The 24,668-nt window shown below is 47.1% G+C and overlaps 1 protein-coding gene across 1 annotated transcript in view; it reads left to right on the top strand.

Moving 5' to 3' along the window:
- Positions 1 to 24,668, top strand: part of LOC135244701 (AT-rich interactive domain-containing protein 4B-like) — a 60,774-nt gene that overhangs the window by 7,305 nt on the left and 28,801 nt on the right. Inside the window, exons 3-6 of the mRNA XM_064317201.1 lie at positions 16,556 to 16,666; positions 22,141 to 22,206; positions 23,364 to 23,454; positions 24,063 to 24,142. Of these exons, the coding sequence (XP_064173271.1) occupies positions 16,556 to 16,666; positions 22,141 to 22,206; positions 23,364 to 23,454; positions 24,063 to 24,142 (348 nt within the window). The remainder of the gene's footprint in view (positions 1 to 16,555; positions 16,667 to 22,140; positions 22,207 to 23,363; positions 23,455 to 24,062; positions 24,143 to 24,668) is intronic.

The following is a 24,668-nucleotide window of genomic DNA, read 5'->3' as shown; positions in this document are numbered from 1 at the left end:
AATTATCTGCTGAGCCTTAATGATTTTTATTTTAACTTCATTGTCTTGCACTATATCTCTGATTTGCTGATGTAATGACATGATGTAATCTGCACCGCCTGACCAGAATAAGGGTCTTTGTCATATGAACAGATTGAAAAAGTGCAGCTAAACAGCTAATATATCTTAAAATGTTGTGTTTTTGTTAGTTAGTTTGTTTGTTTTTGTTTTTCATCTGAGAGCAGAAATTGGGGGCAAACGCATTCATTAAATGATCTCGCTGTGGTCTGGAAGAGTCGGCGGAGGTGGTTTCCGTGGGTCGACCTACTAGCGCTATCCGTCATCAGACTGCAGTCACAGGTGCAGATCTGACAGGTGCTCCACGCCACAGCTCAGACACCACACGCACACACACACACACAATCTCCCATTCACTTCCAGGAGCACAGAAAAAAACGCTCGTTTGTCTGAGGTGTTTTCCGGTCTGTTTGTTTGAGCCAGTGTGGAATTGGTCCCCCCCGGAGAGCCGGGAGCCTAAGGTGTAACCTTGAGAATAACGCGACACCCAAATTATCGGGTCTGGTGCGGCTAAGACAGAGTTCCGAACAGTAATCCTGTGTTCTAAAGGTTCATCGGATCTCTCTGCTCTCGGCTCTGTGACCTTTCTGAGCTTCGTATCGCCGAGAGGTCAGTCAGAAATCGACACCATCCTTCCTTTATTCGCTCAAAGAAGCAATAATTAGTTGGTAAAAGAAAAAAACGCCAGTAATGTACTTTGCGGTCTCGTGTAATAGGAGTGCCTTTACAATGGCAAAAGCTGCATTTATTGCGCAGACGGGCTTCCCCTTTGAGTCAGGTTCGTCTCCAGGTGTTGCCAGCCAGGGGGTTTTCCCTCGCCGCTGTTGCCCTAGACGTGCTCTTGGGGAGTTCAAGGTTCAGATGATTTTGCAATGGTGCCATTTGTAGAAAGCGCTACACAAATAGAATTGAAATTGAAATTGTTTTCACCCTTGGCGTGGCGAGACTGGTAACGTATGTGTGATGCTGACTGCAGTAGTGAAAATACACATCTCCATCACGAAGTCGGTAAACTGATCGATATTTAGCTTCAGGCTAGGTGACAGCTAGCCAGAGCCCAGTCAGCAGCCTCTCAGCTGCCTCCTGTAGCCTGTAGGGCAGGATCTGATTGGACGGCAGCTGACCCCAGAGCCAGGGTTCTGGGTCAAGCCTGGATCTGATTGGCCAGGCTGTAGGCATGGGCAGGATCTGGTAAGGCTGTGGGTCGGGGCAGGATCTGATTGGACAGGCTGTGGGCCAGAGCAGGATCTGATTACCCAGGCTGTGGCTCAGACAGGATCTGATTAGACCAGCGGTGGGTCAGGCTGGATCTGATTGGCCAGGCTGTGGGCCAGGGTAGGATCTATTTGGTAAGGCTGTGGGTCGGGCCAGGATCTGTTTGGTCAGGCTGTGGGTCAGGCTAGCCTTTGGTAGGTTGGGGGGAGAGGACAGTGGAAAGTCGAAGAGCTGGGGAAACACACTGCTGTGCCACACTGGGTGATTGGATTTCACTGCCTTGCATCTAAGCAAGCGATCACTTAGTTTCCCATGTGATATTAAAGATTATTAACTGTTTTTCCAATAATAAAATGAGTACGTGCGAATGAGTGAGTAGTGTGTGTATAAATTTAATTTTAGTTATGTTTTATGCTTTCATTTAATATTCCATTTACCATTTTAGATCTATATAAATATGATATTACAAGGAAATTACCGTTTTATTTTCCATAGGCCTGCTTGAATATATTGCCATAATATGGAGTGCTATTAAAGTAAGACAAAGTAAGCACTGGACTGGAAACTGTTAGAGTTTTCTGGCAAACGTTAACATTGTTATTGAAGCATTTGGTACATTACCTGCTGTACAAAGAGGCAGGCTTATCACTACTAATAATGTTGATGGAGGTATTCATATTCTTATTTTAATTAGTAAATTATTTATTAATTATATAGAGATGACTAGAGATGGGAATCTGTAGCTGGGAGTTGTCACCCAGGGACCACGGTGGTGGTTTTTGCCTTTTATTTTGTCAATGGTAGTGTTCACGTGTGCTTGAAACACTCACACGGGCTCTGAGTCATGTTCAGGCGGTGTTTCTCCAAGAACCGCCAAAGATTTTTAATCAACATTTCATACGTAGCTTCCTCACAGGTGGTCACAGAAAACTTCAATCTCCCATCTCCCATTAGTTTCAGCCAGTCTGACAAGATTGTCTTTAGAGATGTGGTGGATCTTTTTTTTTTTTTTTTTTTTTAAACCCAACAATTTCACCTGTGTGTTTATGATCTTATGTGGCTGTCACAGGTTTCCTTTTTGTGTCTTATCATCCCACCCTCAGCAGAACCACATGCTTCCTCTGTTTCATTTATGTTACCTGGAAAACTGCCCTGGGCTCTACAAATGAGCCCCCCCCCCCCCCAGCCCAGGTGACTGGCCCTCTGGCCCTCTCTTCCTGGGCATAAGTCTACATTAAGGGGAGGTGCTGGATGGATAGATTACAGTTGTTAGAAGGGCTTAGCTGTCCCTTTGCTAAGGTGAAAAGCAAGGTTATTATAGTAATTTCTCATTTCCACTGGTTTTTATTTTTGTTTAATTTCAAATTCACTTCAGTTTCGGTTTGGTTAATATAGTATTTAGTTATAGGGGAGAATGTGTGTTTAAATTAAAGTGCTGTGAAGAATCAATTATGTCTGCCTTAACAGAAAGATGGTGGAAACACGAACAATAAATTGTTTGTTCAAATTAAAACAAAGAAAATGAGGTTTTATGAGTGTGTTTTCCGCGGTTGATTTTCACTTTAGTTTGTTTTCGTGTTCGATGTGCGTACCCTTATTGCCAGGACTGATGCTTGTCACACGCGTAATGGCTTTGGAAAACGTTCTTTTACTTGTCCTCCTGCGTTTGCTACAAGCTTGCCGCGAGTCTTAAATTGTGGTTTGTATTTGGCGGTGCAGCGCGTGCACCTTAGGTTAACACGTTAAGCACCGGTGATGTCAGATCAGGTAATTTCTCTGGTGGCCCAGCGGATATCGAAACCGTTTAGAAATTCGCTCAGATTACTGTACACCGCTCCGTTTCACCCGCGGTGCGCTCTTCAGACGTTTAATAGAAAAAAATAACTGTCATGTCATGCATCAGCAAAAATGGCGGTTCCTTGTAAATGGTGCGGTTTTGTTTTTTTGACATTCTAGCGCTACTCAGAAAAATAGAAGATGAGGAATTTATTGAACTGCAACAACAAGAACAGCAGCAGTGTGAGGCTTTATTAAAAGTTTGATGGAAACAGTTGGCGACGCAGTTTAAGTCCCTACACCTGTGCTTTACTGATGATTCATATATTTACATTTTAACCTGTTTCCCCTAAGATATTCTATTTTGTGTGTTTCTCTTTTCATATTCTACGTATTTAACTGCAGTTTATCTGCAGTTATTTACATAAATCGGTAATAATCAGGTGCTGCACGATAAATTCAGAAAACAGTGGAAGTGGAAAGAAAGAACAAGAAGAAGCCATTAGGCCAAGCTTGTATAGGCATACGTCAAGAAAAAAGGGGTGAAATTAGAATTTGCAGGCTTTACTTGAGCAAACACTTAAAATACAAAGCACTACACCTTGCATTCAGTAATCACGGTTTCAGTATTCGAGCTGCTTCCAAATAAGAATATTTATTTCTGACCTATCAGGGGCAGCTATGCATAGGCGTACTGTTATTTATATGAATAAAATGGCTATGTTTCTAATGCAGGCTGTATGTGTTCAGTGCATAAATCACATTGCTGAAACGGGAAAATGTATGTATAGTTGTAAGCAAGAATGGGGGGAGAAAGTATTTGTATCTTTGTTGCAATGCTTTGAAAATTTTTTTGCCACCTCACGCTTAATTGAACAGCTGAAAGCCGGCCAGAAGTGCCCGGGCAGAAAAGACCGTTAAAGCGAAGATCCCGAAAGTTCCGAAATGGAATGTTAACCGTTAACATATGGAAAGAGAGACCGTGAAGCTCTTTAAATTCAGGCGTTTATGTGCACGTTTGCCAATACGTGCCTAAACCTGCCAAGTCTATTTATAAGCGTGTGGTGAAGAACCAATGACTGGTGGCTGGCAAAGTAGTCCTCGGGTGCTGCCGCACTTCATGGTTCTCTCTGAATTAAACATCTTTTAAAGGTGCGTCAGCCCGTTCTCCCGATTCTACAACAGTGACGTTATGTGTGTAGCCTTGGCTCGTGGCAAAAGGCATAGTGTGTACCAGCTCTGGGCCCCGCGTCAAGTAATTTTTGAAATGCTTTACCTGTTTAGACGCCAGTAAAATTCCTGCCAGATGTTCACTGATTTTAAACGAATTTAACCGTCATTTCCAACAATTAGCTCTTGCGCTAAGCTTTTGAGGCAGTGGTTTAACTGCATTGCTTTAAAGTAATTAAGACTCTAACCACACAATGCTTAAGCGCTCACTGTTGTGTACATAACTGACGCCTAGACACGCCTTTCCCCTGTGCCGGCACTCAATGCTGTGTTGAATTAGCAAATCTACCTGTATGTTCATGACCTTAAACTGCCGGTTTAAAATGCTCAGATTTTAACGATAATGATATACCAAACAGACAGTGCACAGCATGGCTGGTTTGGACTTCGTGTTCTTTTCAGAGCATCTGAGGGTGGACTTATCTCTCATTATGATTCTTGCTCATTTTTACTGTTTTCATAATTATCGTAATATAGTAGTGCAGACATTTTAATTAATTTCAACTGGGGCACTTTGATTTTAATTGGCGGTGTTTCATGCTGGTTGGACACCTGGGCTTGTGACTAAAAGGATGTGGGGTGGATTCCCTGTTGTTGGACCCTTGAGCAGAGTTCTTAACCTGAACTGCTACAATAAACATATGGGCTAGCTGTATAAATGGATAAATTGTGTGTAAAAAATGTAACCTGTGCAAGTTGCTGTGGATAAGAGCGTCTGCTAAATGCCCCCCCCCCCCCCCCCATTCATCCTGTGTTTGAATGACAGTGCTGGCAGTTTTAAAGTCTCTCTCTCTTTCTCAATTCAGTTTTCAATTTCAAGGGTGCTTTATCGGCATGGCATGCACTGTGTTGCCAAAGTAAGAGTTACAAAAAACAATTGTAATAACAAACAAAAAAAATCAACTCGACAACCTGTAAACTGAATATACACATTATACACATATACAACTTAAACAGACATACATATGCTGCCATATTTGTGCCATATAATATCTACAGTATGTAAATAATTAACTGCAGATGTTGACAGTCATTGTGATTCTGTATTGATGAATGGTTGCCTCATGCAATACTCTCTCTCTCTCTCTCTCTTTTTCTGTCTGTCTCTTGCTCTCTCTCAGTCTCTCTAATGGTTCCTTGTACCAGCAATCTTTAATTGTGTTAAGGCACAGATGTAGGTCAGAGATGCTGTGCTAATTACCGTGTTGTTGTATTAGGTTCCGAGTAATTGGGTTTGCTGGTCTAACAGACTCCGGGCTCTAAATCCCTCCCAGTATCCTCGTGGTTCACACCAGGGGCAGGTTTTCGGAACGGGCCCTGTCTGGCGCATTACAGCCGGTCTGGGACACGCGGGACGGTCCCTCCTGGGACAGGCGCGGGAAACCGGGTGGTTCTTGTTTCGCGGTCCCGCTCGCGAACGGGCCGGCGTTCTGTGTGGGTGAGCTTTGACCCCCGATGTGCCGTTGCTGAGATTCGGCTGGAGGAGGGAGCACGCTGAGATGGGTGGTCTCTGCAGACATCCAGATGGGATCGCTGGAAAGATAAAAGTGTTTTTTTTTTTTTTTTTTTTTTTTTTTTTGGAAGAAAAACCCAGACATGGTTCACGGATATCTGGGTCCCAAACTAATTCTGTTTGTGAGCCCAGCCCCCCCCCCCGGAATTAGGCTAGTAGTTAAACTGACATTATTTTCATACGGTTCATTCCATTAGCATATTGAAAGAAGAATATGACTAAATAAAGACTTTGAAGATCTGGTGTGATGGTTTGTTTTAGCAGGTCTTTGCTAGCATCGGCTGATGGAGAATTTGGTCATTTTTCATTTATTGTGAGCTGACTTGACTCTGGGTGTATGGTCCCTGCTGTCAAGACCAAAATGGATATTTTAAAATGCCCCGTACTGACCCAAAAACATCAGTGAACTTGACAGATTGGTCAGAATATAGGCTAATATGGAGACATCATTTTTCAGGGAAGAGTGTTGAACTGCAGAGTCCGGGAGGGAGGGAGGGAGGGGATGGTGGTCATGATTTGGGCCGATGGCTTTCAGTGTAGCATTGTGGACTTCCGGTCTGATTGAGGGCACGGCAATCAAAAAGCAATTTTGATGTAGTAGGTCAGATGGCTTTGACTTAAGCCTGTACTCGCCGGTTCCAGCTCCGCGGCAGAAAAGGGTTACTGGACCACTTTATAACAGACCGCACAGAAACCTTTCATTGTGGAATCGATTGTTTTGCAAACTGGGGCATTTTGAAAGAAATGACTGTTTTGTAGATGGAGTAAACAACATAACAAAGCCTTGCTTTTTCAGTCATGGTCTAATAGCACCGAGCCCTGCCTGGTGATCCAGCCAGCCTCTCTAGGGGAATCCATGCCTGTACGCACTGACCATCACTGACATTTGATTAATCCTTTGAACAGTAGGTTTTTGAAAGGTTTTTTTTTTTTCCAAAATTCTAAGTCTGTGTTCCAGAACTCCATTGCTTTCAGTCGCCAGTAGCAATTGTTACATCAGCATTAGAATGTTCAGTCAAGAACATTCTAATTGCACATTTGTGAGCGTAAGCCTTAAAGGGTTGAAGTTGTTCTGAGCTGCCCAGTCATTGGTGTGGAAGCAGCTGTGTGTGTGAAACTAAGCTGTCTCTTGTGTGAGCTGCAGCCAATAAGTTTACTCTGGCTAAAACTCCTCGGTGACTAATAGTCAACTGGCTGATTAAAAAAAAAAAAAAAATATACAATAAACACTCACTTTTAGGAGGGCTTGGAGAGGCTGTGTCGGGCCATTTTGTGAGTTGCCATATTGCAGGCATGGTGTTTGTAAAGTATCTTCTGAGACTGTGGCTTTTCAATAAAGGGCCGGGTCAGTTTTATGCAACGCGAGGACATTTTATGATTTCCTCTCCAGAACAGACTCTCTTCATTTTGAGTAGACGGTCCTGCTTATTGCTTAAACTGCCCCTCCCACCCCCAAACCAATCTGGCGCAGGTGACGTGTCAGTAGGGCGGCTGCAGCCTGGAATAACTCCCTCCTCCCGGCGGCGGCGGGAGTCCGTGTTCCAGGGGCGCGAGCAATAAAAATAATAATGAAAAATAGCGGGCGCGGGGCGGCGGGACGGGGGAGTGGAGATGCTCTTCCTGCCGTTAGCGACTGCAGCTCGGGTCACCCCCCCCCCCCCCCGCGCCGACGGGCTCGATCGCCCGCTCTCCGTCGCGCGGAAGAACAGCCGCGGAGAATGTTACGCATCGCTGAGGTGGGTTTAAAAAAAAAAAAAGAAAAACTGCCAGTGTGGAGGTCTTATCCAGTACAAATGGTTGAGTCGATGTGTGACTGAATATATAATGCAATCAGATTGCCGGGGAGTGTTGTGACGGTATTTGGTGTGAAATGACAGGGTGGTGTGTGTGTTTGGGGATGGAGGGGTGTTGGGGGGTGTTTGAGCGTGAGCTGGTTTGGGATGATGTTGGGGGGCGAGTTCATTGGCTAGCAGCTGTTTATCATCCACAGCTTTCCCAATTTTTAACCAATCAGCACGAGTTACTCCCGAGTCCTTGAAGCTTGCCTTGACTTCGGACTTCACTTGATCTTGCTTTCCTGAGCAAAATAGTCTGGAGCCATCTTGCCTAGGAACAGAGAGGAAAATATTATTATTATTATTTTTTTTTTTTACTATTATTTTTTCAAATCTTTTTTTAAAAGTGTTGCATCTGGTGATAATATGTACGTAGCACCAGAAAGCTAATGTGCCCATTTGCTCGAGCGCAAACAGGAATGTCCTGGAATGCCCTCCCTGGGCCCGGCTGAGTAATGTGCCAGACCCGCGATTCGTCTTCAGGTTGGCCTGAGCCGTTGGCGGGAGCTGTCGGCCATTGTGTCGGCGTGTCGGCTCTGTGCGTTCTGAGCCCGGCGAATGGCGGGAATGTCTGTGGCGGCGAGGCGCTACACTGGCGGGAATTCGGGCCTGCCACGTGGATGTTTTTGTCAAATTCATTTTTTATTTTTTAAATTGTGGAAAAGGGGAAGTGTTGGAAACAGGTATGCAGCGTTGTGTTGTAGCCGAGAGGAATTTGCAGACACACTCGATAGTTTCCTGAAGACCATCCCCAGAGAGCTGTTACCAGGAGGTGTTGCAGATCCAAAAATTATGTCCAATACCCTGGGAATATTTGTTTTTCCCAATTTCTGTAAAGGGAAAAAGCGGTCATAAGGGATAATAAACATGATTTTTGAAAAGTAGAAATTTATTATGACTAATAAATCACCTGGGTTTTGAGGATGCTACCTTATGCTAATATTTTTGAGTTTTGTGTTGTTGGCTTGATGCTATATTGATGCAGGTTATCTGAATGTAAGAAAGGATTTATCTTAACGTGGATGAAAATTATTTTTTATATACAAAAAGGAGGGATGAAATTATTCGTGTCCAGACAAGATAATGTGGGAAGTGAGCATCCCCCTGGGATTGGTTTAGCTCGTCCTCATTTGCATAAACCACCTTGATTGAAGGTAGCCTATTTGGTAGTGAGATGATTGCATTTGTCTGTGTCACAAACGTTGAGTTGCTCGAATGGGGTCAGAAGTTATCAAAACACTTGAGGATGATTTAGATGAAACTCAAAATTAAGTAGAACTTTTGAAAATTTTTATTTAATTCTAAATTAAATTATAACATATTTTAATGGGGGTTCTAGATTATTGGTTAACAGGGACCTATTGCAGAGATGGACTGTGAACCAAAAAACATTCTATAACGTCTTTGTCAGTGTACATTTAAAGTTCTGCGGTCAGGTCTGGGAATTACACTGCAAGCTCATAGATGTGTCTCTTTGTTTTTGCCTACAGTTTTCAATGCACAGAATACCTTATGTGGACTCGTCAAAGTGTGGCTTTAATTTCTATACAGTTTTTAATACACAGAATACTTTATGAGGACCTGCAGAAAGTGCTGCTCTGTTTTTACACAGTTTTTTTAATGCCCAGATTATTTTGAGGACTCATCAAAGTGCTGCTTTGTTTTTATACGTTTTTTTAATGCGCAGAGTACCTTACGAGCGATCGTCAAAGTGCTGCTCAGTTTTTAAACACAGTTTTTAAATGCCCAGGACACCTTATGAGGACTCTTCAAAGTGCTCCTTTGTTTTTATGCACAGTTTGTAATGTGCGTAACTGCTTATGAGGAGTGGAGGCACTAGGAGGTTTCAGGATCAGGTCTGGCACTGGGCTGGGAGCCCTCTGCAACCGCCCCATGACCTAATTTTTTAAAAATTTGGACTTCCGTGTCTCTCTTGTGTTTGTTGTGCGTCAGAACCCAGCTGGGTCTGCCCTGAGGACCCGATCCAGGGTCCAGAAGCTCGGCCACTCCTTTCACAGGCTCTGCCCGAGTGCTGAATGGCCCCTTTTACAAGAAGTGTGCAGAGGTCAGGTCAAACGTAATCTGAGATACGTGCTTCTGGGAGAGTCAACGGAGCGGTGTGTGTGTGTGTGTGTGTGTGTGTATGGAGTGTTGTGTGTGTGTACGGAGCGGTGTGCGTGTGTGTGTGTGTACAGAGCAGTCTGTGTGTGTGTGTGTGTGTATGTGTGGAGTGTTGTGTGTGTGTGTACGGAGCGGTGTGTGTGTGTGTGTGTGTGTGTGTGAGAGTGAGAGTGAGAGTGAGAGTGAGAGTGAGAGTGAGAGTGAGAGTGAGAGTGAGAGTGAGAGTGAGGGAGTGGGTGAGAGACTGTGAGAGAGGAAGGAAGAAGGGGTGAGGAGGAGAGTGAGGTAGAGGGGGGAGGCTGGAGATGGAGGAGGTGAGAGAGAGAGGGAGAGATGAGTAGGCGAGTAAATGAGGGATGATTGACAGGCGGAATGTTTTTGTTTTGCGGTTTGGGTTGAGCCTGTGCGCTTTATCGGCCCCTCTTGGCTGTGACAGCGCCGTTCCTGTGGAATGCGAGAGCGTTCGGCCGGCGGGATGGCTATTTTCAGCACGGCGACGAGGATGAAGTGGCCGCTTCACCTCACCTCAGGGCTTCATGCGCGGCCAATCGGCTCCGGTGTTCGTGAGTCAGGGCTGCTCTGATTGGCCCGCGGCCGTGCCAGTCACAGTCTGATGTGGGAGAACGTGAGGACACTGCGAGTCTGTTCCGCTGGTTCCTACACAGAGCGGGGAAAACTTTAACAAGCTTACTGACACCAGCGAAATCGCACAAGGCACCGTGTCCTTATCTTCGAGTCACGCTTCCAGAAGCGGCGTTCGGGGGTCTTGTTTGTGTGCTAAAATCCGTGGCTGTCTTCAGATTCTGATTGTGATGGTGTAATCTTGCCTCGCGTTGTTCCAAGGTACAAAACAAAGCCTTTGTTTGATTCAAAATAGTCACGGTAATACTCAAATCATATTCCTAACACATCACTGTGCTTGGAGCAAATGCTTGGCAAGGAACCTTGCCTATGTATATCCTCTGGAACAAAAGTTTAGATGGGAACCATAAAAAGCACACAATGTGGGTATGGTTGAGTAATAAAAATTCTTCTGACATTAAAACTGAGCAGTACGTCCAAGAAGAACAATTTTGTCTTCTCTGTTCAGAGGAAAATTATTTTTAGATGAACTCCAAGGTATGTTTTAAGCTTTTGAAATTTGCTGCCGGATCTTTTTTTTTTTCTTCTCCCCTCTGATTTTGACATCCTTGACATCGTGAGTCATGCTTTTTTGAAAGCATTTTAATGTGTGTATTATGTGTGATGCACATAATAAATTGATGTTGTTTCGAAGCTGTAGTGCTGTTGTGAACTGTAGCCAAGTGTCATTTCGACTGCTTATGGCCCATTATCAGAGAGAGGGAGAGAGTTGTTCTGGGGTTTAGCTGCATTGATGGATATCAAATGAGTTTATTTTTTACTTATTTAAAAAAAAAAAAAACTTTTTTTTCAGAAAGGTCCTTTGTTTGCCACTTTTGGTGACCCCTCCTTCCCAGGTATGAAGAAGCGTCATCTACAATGGGGGTGGGGGACCGGTCCGGAGGTCTACATGGGGTGTTCATTCCATTCTTCCTCTTCCTCCACTAAATTCTGTGGTTCCCATACTTTTTTTTCCAGCCACCCCTGTGATAATTGTACATTGTTTAACCCTAACCGTAACCCCCCAACATGCACGCGCACACGTATCCCATACTGTGCCTTTTCCCTTCAACCGTGATTGGTCAATTACAGCGGTCGATTGGATCGGTTCACCTCGCCTGGATTCTTGGGGCTGAGCTGGTTGCTTTTTTTTTGAGGTGAAAAATCATAAGTAGCGCCCCCTACGCCCCTAATCTGCAGGGCGAGTCCGTCCCGCTGGCTGACGACCGTACAGAAGGCACGTTCCCCTCCGTCAGTGGGAGGAGGAGAGGACGACCTCCTGCGGGGCGGTAGCAAGTTCAGCTTTTAACAGCTGTGCATACCAGCACATTTCAACCCAGCAGGCCCAGACAGTGTAAAGGCAGAGGCCAGAAACCGAAATGTCTTAATAATGGGATTCGTGTGGAGAAGGAAAGAGAGTATGGAGATATTCATATTTTTTTTTATCAGCCAAGGCATCCTATGACTCGCTTGCCTCTTATCGCCAAATCGAATAACTCTGTTTCCCCTCTGGCCCGTCTTGACCAATGACGTGGCACGCTAAGCAGGGCTTGGCGAAGAAAGACGCATCAGGGGCTCCCGAAATAAAAACCCGACCTCGATGAACCCCACATTTCTTTGCTCTGTGCTGCTGGGCTGTTGTAGCCTTGCGTCTGCCCGCCTGCCTGCCCTGTAACTCCCTGAATGAATCAGACGTGTTTCCGTTGCTGCTGCTGCTGCTGTTTTTTGTTGTTGATGCTCCTGAAGTCATGAAAGGTATTTGGCGTCAGGGCACCAGATTTTCGGCTCCTCTGGCTTTGTGTCCTCGCTCTGTCCCGCGTGTCGGAGGCTAACGCGAGAGAGAGGCCTGAGGGCCGCTCGGAAGCCGGTGGTGGAACACCGAAGCGCGGTTCAGGGCTCGGAACCTGCCTGCCCTTACCGCGAAAACGCCACGAAAGACTCCGCCCGCTGTTTCGCCTCCGCTGCCGGAGGTGAAAGAGTGGAAGACAACCGCAATAACTGCCTCCTGAACACTTAAAAAATTTTTTTTTATAAAACGCTCATTGGCAGGTCTATAAGCAGGACTTCTTCCCCCTATGGGAAGCTTATTTCATCTCGCTGTTTTAAACAGTGCAATTGTCTACACTCCTTCACATAAGGTTGAATGTGCTTACCACAGTCACCAAAGTTGTGTGACTGAATACATTTAAATTCTGTGTTTCTTCCCCATTTCCTTATTGACATGTCTGTTACGGCAGTATAAATATATTAGACATAGACAGCATTTAAAAACATTTTGCTAACAAGGTGCTATACTTATGTATTTTGTTCTTTTGATTTTTTAGGGGTATTATTTTCTAAATAGGCTGTATTTAACACTTTATTTTGTGTCTGTCCAATCAAGTGCTGGTGACCTTTTTGCACCCGCTCTTTCTCATTGCCTCTCACTCTAGTTCTGTTTGAGTTGCCCGTTTCTAAACCGCTGACGCGTCGCAGCCAGGCCGCTTTGTCTCTCAGCCAATCGCCCACGTCTTTTTTTTTTTGTGTCGGTTTGAACTTGGACCGTTCGGTCGGTTTCTTCCCTCCCGTTAGAACGAGCGGAAGGCGTTCCTCACGGCGGATGAGAAGTGGACATGTCCAGTCTGGCTTGGGTGGGAGCGGGCGACGGCGGTTGGAAGTTGATGAGAAGGCGGTCTTAAGCTACAGTGTAGGCGGGTGGACCCGCGCGCCGGTGTGACGTGACTTGTGGACGGACCAGGCTTGGGTTTGTAATCAGAATTGAATGGCCGGTCAGGTCGGCAGGCCTCGGCCATCTTGCGTTTTCTGAACCGGGCTGTGTAGGCGAAAAGCCACGTCTGCCGAATCTCCAATTACCTCCCCGACTGCGGTGCTAGACCACTTTTCTCAGCCAGTGCTTCAGAGCAAAATCACTGTTGTTTGTTGCAGTGGTCAAACCTGCTGTCAGTTTGGAGTGACAGTGTCTTTGATGTTTCTGGCTAACAGGGAAAGTTGGGACTTGGAACCACAGCTGTAGAGTTGTTTTCAGTGTTTCCGGAAGCTGCCGGGGTCTGAGTCCTGGACCTCGGTTCATAATGGTCATAGTGGCTGGAGGGTGGAAATGATTTCCCATCAGACCGTGTGTGAAGTGTCATAGACTGTGTATGAGTCAGACTTGACTGGTAGACTAGGGATCTGCAGTCTTAGCTGTTGGTGTACTTTCAAAAAAAAAAAAAATTTCACATGCTGCGAGGGATGCTTCCCATTGCTTTTGGTTTCTGGCAAATGTTTTTATGACGGTGTCAGTGCTTGTCCATAAGAAACGAGAGAAAATGAATTTGGACGTGCCAAGAGAGGTGGATTCTGTTTGGAAGGCCCAGGCGTCCCTTTGCATTAGAGAAGGTTTCATGGGAAGATTGGTTCGGACAGTGGCTCAGTGTGCACCTGGCTGTGCTGAATATCTTCAGGACTCTCGACTTGTACAGGCCAGTCCGTTCTGATTTCCCAAAACCGCGCAGTTCCGCCTCGGGACCTGTGCTGGGGCCCGGGCGTTCTGTGGGTGCTGCTGACCCCGGGGCTATGCCTCGCGGGCAAGGAGCCCTCGTTTCGGCTGCTCCCGAGGGCCCGGAGCCCACGGTGCACCGTCTCTGGTCTGTGTGAGACCGGCATCCTGCTCAACACGGCCGTGCAGTCTGGTCGGGCTTATCTGAGGACCTTTCCCTGATCCGGGCCTGCGTTTGTAACAGAGATCCGATTAGAACTCTGATCTCGGAATCCTGCTGTCCTTTATCCTGACCCTTACCCGGTCCCGAGCCGAAACGTGAGACCCACCTCAGCCCTCGGGGCTCCTGAGAAGGCTGTGGGCACGGGCTGTGATCCAGGTTCTGTTCTGGCATTTCATTCGTAGTGTGTAAGGTTAGAACATGGGTGGGGGGGAAGTCTGGTCCTAGATCAATGAGTGTGGGCCCTGGTCCACCCCTCTGTTTGACTGGTGTGGATGTGGGCGTTTGTTTTTGTTTTCTTTAGCTGTGAACCATTTTGTATATAACAGTTGTAAAAACGTTTTTTTTGTTTTTATTTTATTTATTTTTTTACATTTTTTATAAAAAATGTATTTTTTTTGCTGTAGTTGCCCTTTAAGTGCAGAGCAAGATGCAAGGCAAATATCATTTTAGCCTTGTAGCGAAATTCCATGGCGCGGGAATGAAGTGATCACAGAAACAATATAATAAACTTCCATTCCATTGTTGTTTTACCCCCGAAACATTTGTAGATGCAGAAGTCGAGCGTGCTGGAGCCAAAGGCTGAAAGTGTGCTGCTGCTGAGCCTGAGAGGCTGCAGAGCTGGGTGAATTATGCCGGTTCCTTCCATCGAGCATCAGGACTCAGAGATGCCGTGGGGACGCCTCGGTCGATTCTGAAATCCGGCTGTGGTTTGACTCGGGTCTCTCCCTGAGAAAGAGTTTCTTCCAGACTCCATTTTGGAAACGGGGCTGAAAAAATATTATAAACCACGTTTCCTCTTTTTTTTTTTTTTTTTTTTTTTTTTGTCAAGCGGTCTACTTGAGGGCTACTTGGCTCTTGGGCTCTCTGGATGAGTTGCTGCTTGGCGGTTGGCGGGATTGGGGTGGGTCACAGAGGTAGCCGAGACGTGACTGCTGATTTATCTCCAGCTCCTCTAAAGACCTGAGGGATTGCGGAGCTGATGCCCAGAGTGTCGTCGGCTCCCAAAACGCTGTTTCCCGCTGGCCCAAACGCCTAATTCGCTGTATGAAAGGCCATATCGCTGGACGTTTTGTTGGTGTTCATACTCTATCAATGCATACAGGGGTTGTGTTTGTAAAATTACGCTCTCAGTACTGCATAGTTTTGCCTCTGCAAAGTGGGGGGGTGGGGGGGGCTCAGGAGGGCCTTTTTGTAATGTGCTGAGAGTATGAAGGAAAAAGGCAATCAAATCCGCTGTCCAAATTAGAAACGAGGAGGGTGCGGGAGGCGGTTGGGGGGGCAGTGGTGGTGGAGGAGAGAGGAGACTATTCCCAGACTTTCCCCAGCCCCTCTTTCCCGATTCCTTGTTGGCGGGTTGGCGCACTGCAGTGTCCGTACGGGCAGAGAGCGACTCTCGGGAACAGCGCACCATGGGGGCAGCGCGTGAATTCGGGGGGGGGGGGGGGGGGGGGGGGTTCGGCCGTTCTCCACTCCTGCACTGCTCTTCTCCAGAGTCATGCACTTGCGGTTCCGATCGGGTGCACAGAGGTACCACTGACTGCGATTATCTCCACCCCTTTGACCGGATTCGCTATCCCAATGCAGCGCTCGCTGTTCTCCCCTGGCACTCGTGTCTCCATCGCAGCACTTGTTGGTCTACTCATCCATGCATCAGGTTGTTTGTAATTCGCTCTCAGTACTGCACTAGTTTCCTCTGCACAGTGGGTGCTCAGAGTGCCTGTAATGTCTGAGTGGGGCATCATCCGCTGTCCAATTTGAACATGCGTGGCGTGCAGTGTGGTGAGGAGAGAGCTATTCCCGCTCCTGCCCTCTTCTCCGATTCCTGTGGCGTGCGCACTGCATGTCCGTCGGCAGAGCACTCTCGAACGCTGCACTCGGCATCGCTGACTTCGGTCGGGCACGTTCTCCACTCCTGCACTCGTTCTCCACTGCAGCACTCGTTCTCCGCTCCTGCACTCGTTCTCCGCTCCTGCACTCGTTCTCCGCTCCTGCACTCGTTCTCCGCTCCTGCACTCGTTCTCCGCTCCTGCACTCGTTCTCCGCTCCTGCACTCGTTCTCCGCTCCTGCACTCGTTCTCCGCTGCAGCGGTGCAGAGCCGCCGCTCCTCCGCTGTGCTGAGATTGCCCTCGACACGCTGCAAATGCTAGCGGCTGCTGCTCGGTCCACAGGGAGCCGCGTTGCAGCCTCACACACGCGCGTGAGGCCGTATCAACAGCAGAGATGTAAACCAGGCTAACAGCGCTCCCAGTCCAGAGTCTCTGCACGTCCATCACTGTTATGGTACAGGGGTAAAGTCTAACCTTATCCTAAAAGGGCCGGTGTGGGTGCAGGTTTTTGTTTCAGTCTGGCATTGTAACACCTGACTCTAGGTAACTAATCATGGTCTTTCATCAAGACCTTGATAAGTAGAATCCAGTGTTTTGTAATTTTGTAATATAATTCTTTGTGTGAACATCTATTCTCTGCTCTCGCCCCCCCCCCCCAGAGCCTGGAGGAGCCCCCTTACCTGACCGTGGGCACGGACGTGAGCGCCAAGTACCGGGGAGCCTTCTGCGAAGCCAAGATCAAAACCGCCAAGAGACTGGTCAAAGCCAAGGTAAGGGGCGGGGAGAGGCGGAGCAACTCTGGGTTGGGGGCGGGGCTTAAAAACTTAATAGACCCTATCAGGCTTTGGTAGCTGGGCCTATCTCTGCGCTAAGCCCAGCTTTTGTGTCTGCAGATGGTCTGGGCGAAAACAATGGAAACTTACTCAGTTATTCCTGTGATCAGAACTCCGGCTCGATGCATGCCAATTTGGCTGCAAGGCGATAGGGATATCTGTGCTGGATCTCGTTCTGTACTTAAGAAGCAGCCGGAGGGGAAAACTTGAGTTTTCAACTGTTTTTTTTTTTTCTTCTAGGTGGTGAGCTGTTCATTAATAATCTTCAGTTGCCGCCATATTTACGTTTTCGGTGGTGAGCAGATGCTCCATGCAGAGCAGCCTCTCTGAGTGTGTACATAACGGCTTGGGCAGCGAGGAAAAGCGGTGCCAAGTCTTTACCTTTTTATTTCGGTGTTCAATCTTGTAAAGGGCTTTGGGACAAGCTCTTTGATTCGCTCTTCGAATGTGAAATAATGATTAATATTATTATTAGGCTTACATGCTATGTTCAGATGCCCACATGAGTCTCAGCTATTGTGACTTTGAGCAAAGTGCTTAACCCTGTACACTTTCAGGAAACTCCAGCTAATACATGGAGATTAGTGAAACATAAAGCACGACACGTGTAAGGGCCCGCACACTCGAGCGATTTCTTATTTCTCCAGATCGCTTACGACTTGAAAATCTTGCTCTGCCCAAAGATTTCAAAGCTCTAAAAAGCAGAGGAAGAGCTTTAGCTTCAGGCTTGCTAAGCTTTGGATTGACCTTCCCCAGATCATTCGAGAAGCTCTTTGGGTGTTTAAGTCGGAACTAAAAAAAAACCTCTCTCAACGCTATCCCCCCCCCCCCTCCACCACATAACCCAAATCTGTAGCCAAGCCGGAGTTGTGTTCTGACCTGAAAACTGTGGCACTTATGGCGGCCGACCGAAGCGCTGCACGGCTCGGCGGCAGAAAACGTGAAATGAATTGAAATGAAGCTACGCGATTGGCTCGGGTCAATGAGCGTCCGCTGAAGCGAGTCACCGACGGCGCTAACCGCGAACGCGGCGGCCACGGCGTCCGGCGGCTGCAGGTCAGCTCGACTCCCTGCCCGAGATCAAAGCCAGAAGTTATTTGCGTGGAATAAATGCGCTCGTGTGTGTTCCCTGAGACCTGTCGGCCATGTTGGGGGGGGGGCCCTGATGCTGAGGTGACTCCTGCAAGCTCCCACAAGAGGAGAATTAACATTACACCTCAGTAAAGGATTAAATTAACGCCACACCTCAGTACGCACATACACACACGCTCAACACACACACACACACGCTCAACACACACAGACACACACACACACACTCAACACACACACACACACTCAATTTCATCAAGACAGAGTAGCCACAGGGAGCTTGAGCAATATGACTTTGTCTGAGAAAATAATATTTATACATTTTTTTTTCAACTCGTGAAATTTTGGAGGGAAACTGAGCAGTCTTACCCAAACTAACCGAAGGTCGTGGAGTGAGAGCCCCTGCTGGATCTTCCACACGCTGCATTTGACAGCGTCCTCTCCCAGGGAGCGCGAAGCGTAGTTTAATTCGCCGTCCCTGCAGCGCACGCAGCACCTGCCGAAGGCTCGCTGAACCCCCCCGCCACGTCCCCCTTTTTTTTTTTTTTTTAAACTCCCTACAGGGTCGAGAAAATGAGCGGTAGCCTTTTTTTATTTTATTTTATTTTTTCAAAAACCGTGAAAGCAGTCGCGTTTCCGCGGTTAAAATCCCCCCGCTATCCGTTTCAGCTGCCGCCCCGACCGGGAACAGAATAATTGGCGGATTGCTTGTAAATGCGGCCGGGGGTGGGGTGTGGGCGGGCGGGGGCTGCGCAGGCGAGTCCCGCGGACGCTTTTGTTGCGCTTTAATTAAATTTCCGCTGCGCTAATGCTGGCCGGCGAGCCGCGGTGGAGCTCGGGAGCGGTTCTGTAAACGGCTTTTCGAGACGCGCCTCGGGCCGCGCCCGGATTACCTCGGGAAATCGCCTCAGGCTCGGACGGAAGAAACTTTTTGCCGTTTTGCCGCTTCCCAGCCCAGGCTTGGGATGCATCCAGTGGCATCTCGACTCTAGTTGCATAAAAAAAAATCTTATATGCATGCGGAACTGTGGAATCCGGGCTCTCAAATTGAGTAAAACGCCATGTGGGAGATTTAGCGAGTTGCCGGTGGTCTAGGCTCAGGACCAGCAGCGACTCACAAAAATTGTTTGCTATGGGTTTGAGTTTGGAGGGGGGGTGGATGTTAAAGTCTGTTTTTTTAGACCCCCCCCCCCCCCATCCTCCTCTGTACCCATATCCATATTCAGTACATAATCTGTTCTTGATTTTCTATCTACTGTGCTGCTTACCCTGGGGTTTTTTTTCTTGCTTATTTGGTCTTGTTGTCATAGTACCATCTTAATGGATGGGGCAGGACTGATGTCACGAACCCACACACAGGCTACTGACAGCAATCCTTTCCTTCTTTTTTTTTTGTCGTGGCTACAGGCTGCTCTGGTTGAGCAGTTGTGGCCCAGAACGGCCAGGTATCGCCAGGACAGCCGTGTTACAAAATTTTAGGATGCTGGCGAGAACAAAATGGCAGAAAAACTGAAATGGGTTCATCTGAGGTGCTCTTTTGTTCTGTTCCGCGTTTGACGTTCAGTCCGTGCTGCTTTGAAGTGTTGCTTTTTATTATTTTTTTAAAGAACTGTCACCTTTCCTCTTTTCTTCTTTCTGGTACTTTCTTCCCCTCTGACTAAGCATCCAAACAGCGATTTATTTTTTGTTATTTTTTACATTTTTTTTTCATTCAAAGCCTCCTTTGTTTAAATCTTGACTGCGTTTTTGTTTTCCTCCCGCGAAGAGGACACGCTGCCGTTTGAGTTCTCAGACGGTTATTATCGAATGCGTAAACGGCGTGCTCCAGGACCAGCCGTGCTTTTAGAACGGATGGATGACCCCTTCCTGGGGAGGCTGATGATCGATTCGTCCGCTGAGCGGGGCAGGCAGGTTCATCGAGCACGGTTCAACGCTTTCTGGAGGAGCGTCCCCCACCCCCCCCCCACCCCCCCTTTTTCTGCACACTAGGTGATGCCATTCATAACCGGCAGTGCTCTTAAATTGAGTTATCTGCACAAAGTGATTTGGGTTCTTGTTGAATGGGGAGCATTTCAATAAAAGTATATTGGAAGGTGGTAAAAATGCTTCTCGCAATTTCTTTCCATTTTTTTTCTTCAGCTATTTTGCCTCTGTTGTCCTCGTTCAGGAATGTATTTTTTATATTTTCTGAAAACTCTGATATTTCAAATCTCTTTTTTGGGGGGTTGGGGGGGGGGGCATATAAAAAATAGGTAAAATCCCATCCCTCTTGTTTGACTGTTTTGAGCATAAGTACCTCTGCAAATGGCTGTTTGTGTGAATGTGTGTTCTGCGTCTCTCCATGGGAACCGGAGTCTTAGCCAGGCAAACATTAAGCCTCGTGCTTCACACTGCTGGTCAAACACAAGTCTGCTCGCTGTTGCTGATGAAGCCTGTGATATCCAGACTGAGGCATTTTGGCAACACTCCATAATACCTGTTATAAGCACGTTATAACACCTGTCATAACCTGCTGTTACCGCGTATTACAGCGTATGACAGATAGCTGTGAATATCATTATATTTTATAAGTTCTGTAAAACTTCAGCTGTGTGTGTTATGACAGTGGTTTGGCAGTTGTCAAACGCCTCATATGACAGCGTATTAAGGCTTATGACAAATGTAGTAAAACACTATCGAAATGTTCTTGGCAGAATCTTTGAATCCAGGACTTTGAACTTGTTTTGTACAATTTTTCTAAACAGAAAGTGTACACCCATTGGTTGCCTGGGTGGTCAGATATCCAATCACATGTCCCAGGTTAACATCCTGCTTCTCAGTCCTCAAAACCTGTCCATTTGCATTTACACATTTATCCAGTACCCTTATCCAGAGTCAAACAGCTGACATTTATCTTTTACATATAACCCATTTATGCGGGTGGATGTTTTGTACACTACAGCGATTCAGGTTAAGTACCCTACCTGAGCGGCAGTGCCACGCCAGGGAATTGAACTTGCAACCTCAAGTTACGAGCCCAGTTCCCTAAGCACTGTGGTGCACTGATAATGCTGCACAGCATTAAGTGTATAAGTGCTCCTCTGTGCCTCCTCTCTCTCTTTCTCTTTATATCCATCTCTCTACTCTCCCTCTCCCGTTCTGTTGGCTGTGACAGTGGCGTTGTACCCAGTTATAACCCTGTTGATCTACAGCAATTTGTTCTTTAGTTACAGGCAGTTCTACGTGCTGCTGATTCTAATGAAGTTTCCGTGCGGGGGGGGAGAACAAAAAAAAAAAGAAAAGACATGTTGCCTCTGGAATTATTTCACTGGCGCTCCCCCATGGTTTCCCCTTACCCACCGCAACAGTTATCACATCCTGCAACGTGCTGCGTGCTTTTTTATGATCATCTCTTTCTCTCAGTTCTACTTGTGGTCCTCCCCCTTACTCCTCTTCCTGATCATGCACTTTATTAACTGTGTTAGAAAGTGCCCAAAGGGGCACAGCGTGATTTCTGGGTTTATTCCTGTTATCCTGGGGTATCCATGCTGAAGGGGTGAGTGCTTCAGCTGGGGGTGAGTTGTGAGGGTTGAGTGTTTCCGCAGGGTGCGAGTCATGAGGGATGAGTGCTTTAATAAAATGCAAGTTGTGAGGGTTGAGTTCTTTAGCAGGAGAGAATGTGTATTCCTGAGCCTGTTTTGGCACACTGTGGTTTCGCTGGCTTTTAACTCTGTGAGGAACTGGCTGCTCTTCCTGGAGGGTTGAGTTTGATGGAAATTAAGTGGCAGTGTGGTGTAGTGGCTAGAAAACCGGGCTTGCGGGTTCAAATCCATCGTTCCCCTGAGCTAGACATTTTAGCTGAATTTCTTCAGTAAATATTCAGGTGTATATATGAAAAAAGGGGTCGTCTTAACATGTATTGAAGGTGATTTTTCTGTAACTGCTGCTGTATTTTTAATGCCAGTGATGCATGATGGGTAAGTAGCGGGGGGTTTTGTCTCTGCGTTGTGAGTGCTTGTAAAAAAGAACTGTAATCGTACACTTGGCATTTTAAAGAGCAGAGAAGTAAAAGGAATGACGCCTGTGTGCTGTTCTGCTCTGAGCTTGTTAATTTATACCCCCCCCTGTAAGGAGGGCTAGCCGCTGGCGCCCCCCCCCCCCCGGCAGGTCGCACGCTCCACTCGAGCGCGTCGGGCCAGAGGGGCTCGTTCAGCGAGGCCCGCTCCAGGGCCCCGGGCGTAGACGTGGACGGAGAGCCGGCGAGCACGTGCGTTTCCCAGAAGGCCGTGCGTCTGTACTCCCTCTGCCTTTCTGATTCTCTCCTCCCTTCGGCTCCCCAGGTGACGTTTAAGCAGGACTCGTCCACGGGGGAGGTGCACGACGAACACATCCGCGGGCCTTTGAAGGTAAGGGGCGGGGCGTTCCGAATCGCAACACACTTGGACATCTTTTTTTCTTTAAAAATAAAATACATTTTTTAACCCTTGCTGCAATCAAATTTCCCTGTATGGGATAATTAAATGATTGATTAATTGATTCACTTATTGATCAATTTAATCAGACCTGCCTTTCGATCTGAACAAACTGGATTTCTCCACGCCAGTGAATTTATGTGAGCGTGTATCCTGGCATTTCAGTGTGTGTGATGCGTGTGTGTTCTGGCGGACCGCAGTACAGCTGAGGCTGTGCAGGTGGCGCCATTGAGCGAAGCCGATCGCTGTCCTGTCCCATCACCACAGTGCTTGGGTTTCTGTGCTGGAGAAACGAAGGGGAGGGAAAGGGGCGGAGTCCTGTTTGACCCTTCCTATGTCCTGGCCTATCTGGTTACACTTTCCCCCCCTGAGTCACATGACAGGTGGTTTATTTTAAATTACTAAGATTCCAAGTTGGGGGTCCGAGTAAGTCCATTCTACATGGACCCTCCTCCCCCTCGACACCACCCACCCCCCCGCTTCATCACTCATTGAAATTTAACCTCCAGTCCCCCCGCCCCCCCTCTCTCTCCCGTCCTCCCTGGAAAGAGGGAAAGCTTTCTCGTGATTCCGTAGCTAACTAGCGCAGCACAGCTTGTTCCGGACTCCAGGTTGTGTCGGGAACACGGTTCATCGTATTCAGCGCGGTCCTCTCCCCCTGCTCGGTCGTGTCCTCCTCAGACGTGCGCTGCCAGTCTCCCACAGTACCGCTAATTTAGCCCCGACTCCACTCATCAATTCTGAACCTTGAGCCCACTTCCTGTCTGGAATTTATTCAGCCGTTCAGTGCAGCCGAGCGCTGTTCCTGTGTGTGATAGGGGGCTGTTCCTGTGTGTGAGGGGGCTGTTCCTGTGTGTGAGGGGGGCTGTTCCTGTGTGTGATAGGGTGCTGTTCCTGTGTGTGATAGGGTGCTGTTCCTGTGTGTGATAGGGTGCTGTTCCTGTGTGTGATAGGGGGCTGTTCCTGTGTGTGATAGGGGGCTGTTCCTGTGTGTGATAGGGTGCTGTTCCTGTGTGTGAGGGGGCTGTTCCTGTGTGTGATAGGGTGCTGTTCCTGTGTGTGATAGGGTGCTGTTCCTGTGTGTCCTGCAGGTTGGTGCTACTGTGGAAGTTCGAAAACAGGATGGAATGTACCAAGAAGCTACAATCAACAAATTAACAGACGCCAGCCTGTATACAGTTGGTAAGCAGGAGCGGGGGGTGTACGTGCTTTCACACACACACACACACACACACACACACTGTGTTGCAATGCATCCTTTGCTCATTTAACTAGAACTTTTAACAATGGTGATGCTGCTGCTGCAGCTGCTACTACTGCAAATAATAACGAACTTTTGAATGGCCACCCTCCTTTTTGATTCAGGGATACATAAGTATGTCATTCACAAGTATAATGTGCGTATGAATGTCTAATAAACATATGCAGGTGTTTTATGAAAAGGATGCAAAAAAGTGTTGCTGTCACATCGGATTAGATAGGATTAGAAATACAGCCTCGTGTTTCTGAACAAGCGCCCAGACACATGCATGCATGCACACACGCTTGCACTCACACAGACACGTGTGTGTTGTGTGTGTGTGTGTGTGAGAGAGTGTGTGAGTGTGCAGGAAGGTTGAGGACAGTGTGTGACCCACATACCTCCCTCCCTCTCTCTCTGCCCCTCCCTCTCTCTCTCCCCCCCTTCCTCTCTTTCTCTCTCTCTCTCTCTCTCTCCCTCCCTTTCTCTCTCTCTGCCCCTCCCTCTCCCTCTCTCTCTCTGTCTCTCTCTCCCTCCCTCTCTCCGGCAGTGTTTGATGATGGAGATGAGAAGACCCTCAGACGTTCTTCTCTGTGCCTGAAAGGAGCTCGGCACTTTGCAGAGAGCGAGGTGAGTTCCTCTGCTCATACCCCCCCCCCCTAAAAAAAAACAAATTAAATTAAACATTTATTCCCACCACACAACTACTCAATGCATTTTCATATTGTTTTGGTAATGAAACAAAGAATTAATAACACTTCTTTATGTGAACATCTTTTAAGGAGTATTTTTCACACAATCCCAAAACTTTCACTGCCTTGACTGTCTGGCACAGAAAGTTTAAAAATATGAAGTGGTTTATGCAAGTTTTTTTTGTTTTCTGTAAAAAAAAATAATAAAAAAATCTGGGAATATTTTTAATGCAAATAGCAACTGTTGCATTACTTTGGGGGGGGGGGGGTGTGCGAAAGCAGAACCGCCAGCGACACAAAGATTGCTAAACTAGACATGAGTGGAGGATAGAAATACATTTTCTATTGGGTATTATTTGCTTTCCAAAACTCATTTTTAGCATTCGGATATGCGCAAGGGGTTTCGCAAGCGGCAGAGTATAAGTTACGAGCTGATATCAGATGTTTGTCGAAGGGTTTTACGA

This window comes from Anguilla rostrata, chromosome 2 (assembly GCF_018555375.3).
Source record: "Anguilla rostrata isolate EN2019 chromosome 2, ASM1855537v3, whole genome shotgun sequence".
NCBI lineage: Eukaryota > Metazoa > Chordata > Actinopteri > Anguilliformes > Anguillidae > Anguilla > Anguilla rostrata.
Note: the sequence above shows the minus strand (reverse complement) of the source record. Positions and strands in the feature narration are given on the sequence as shown.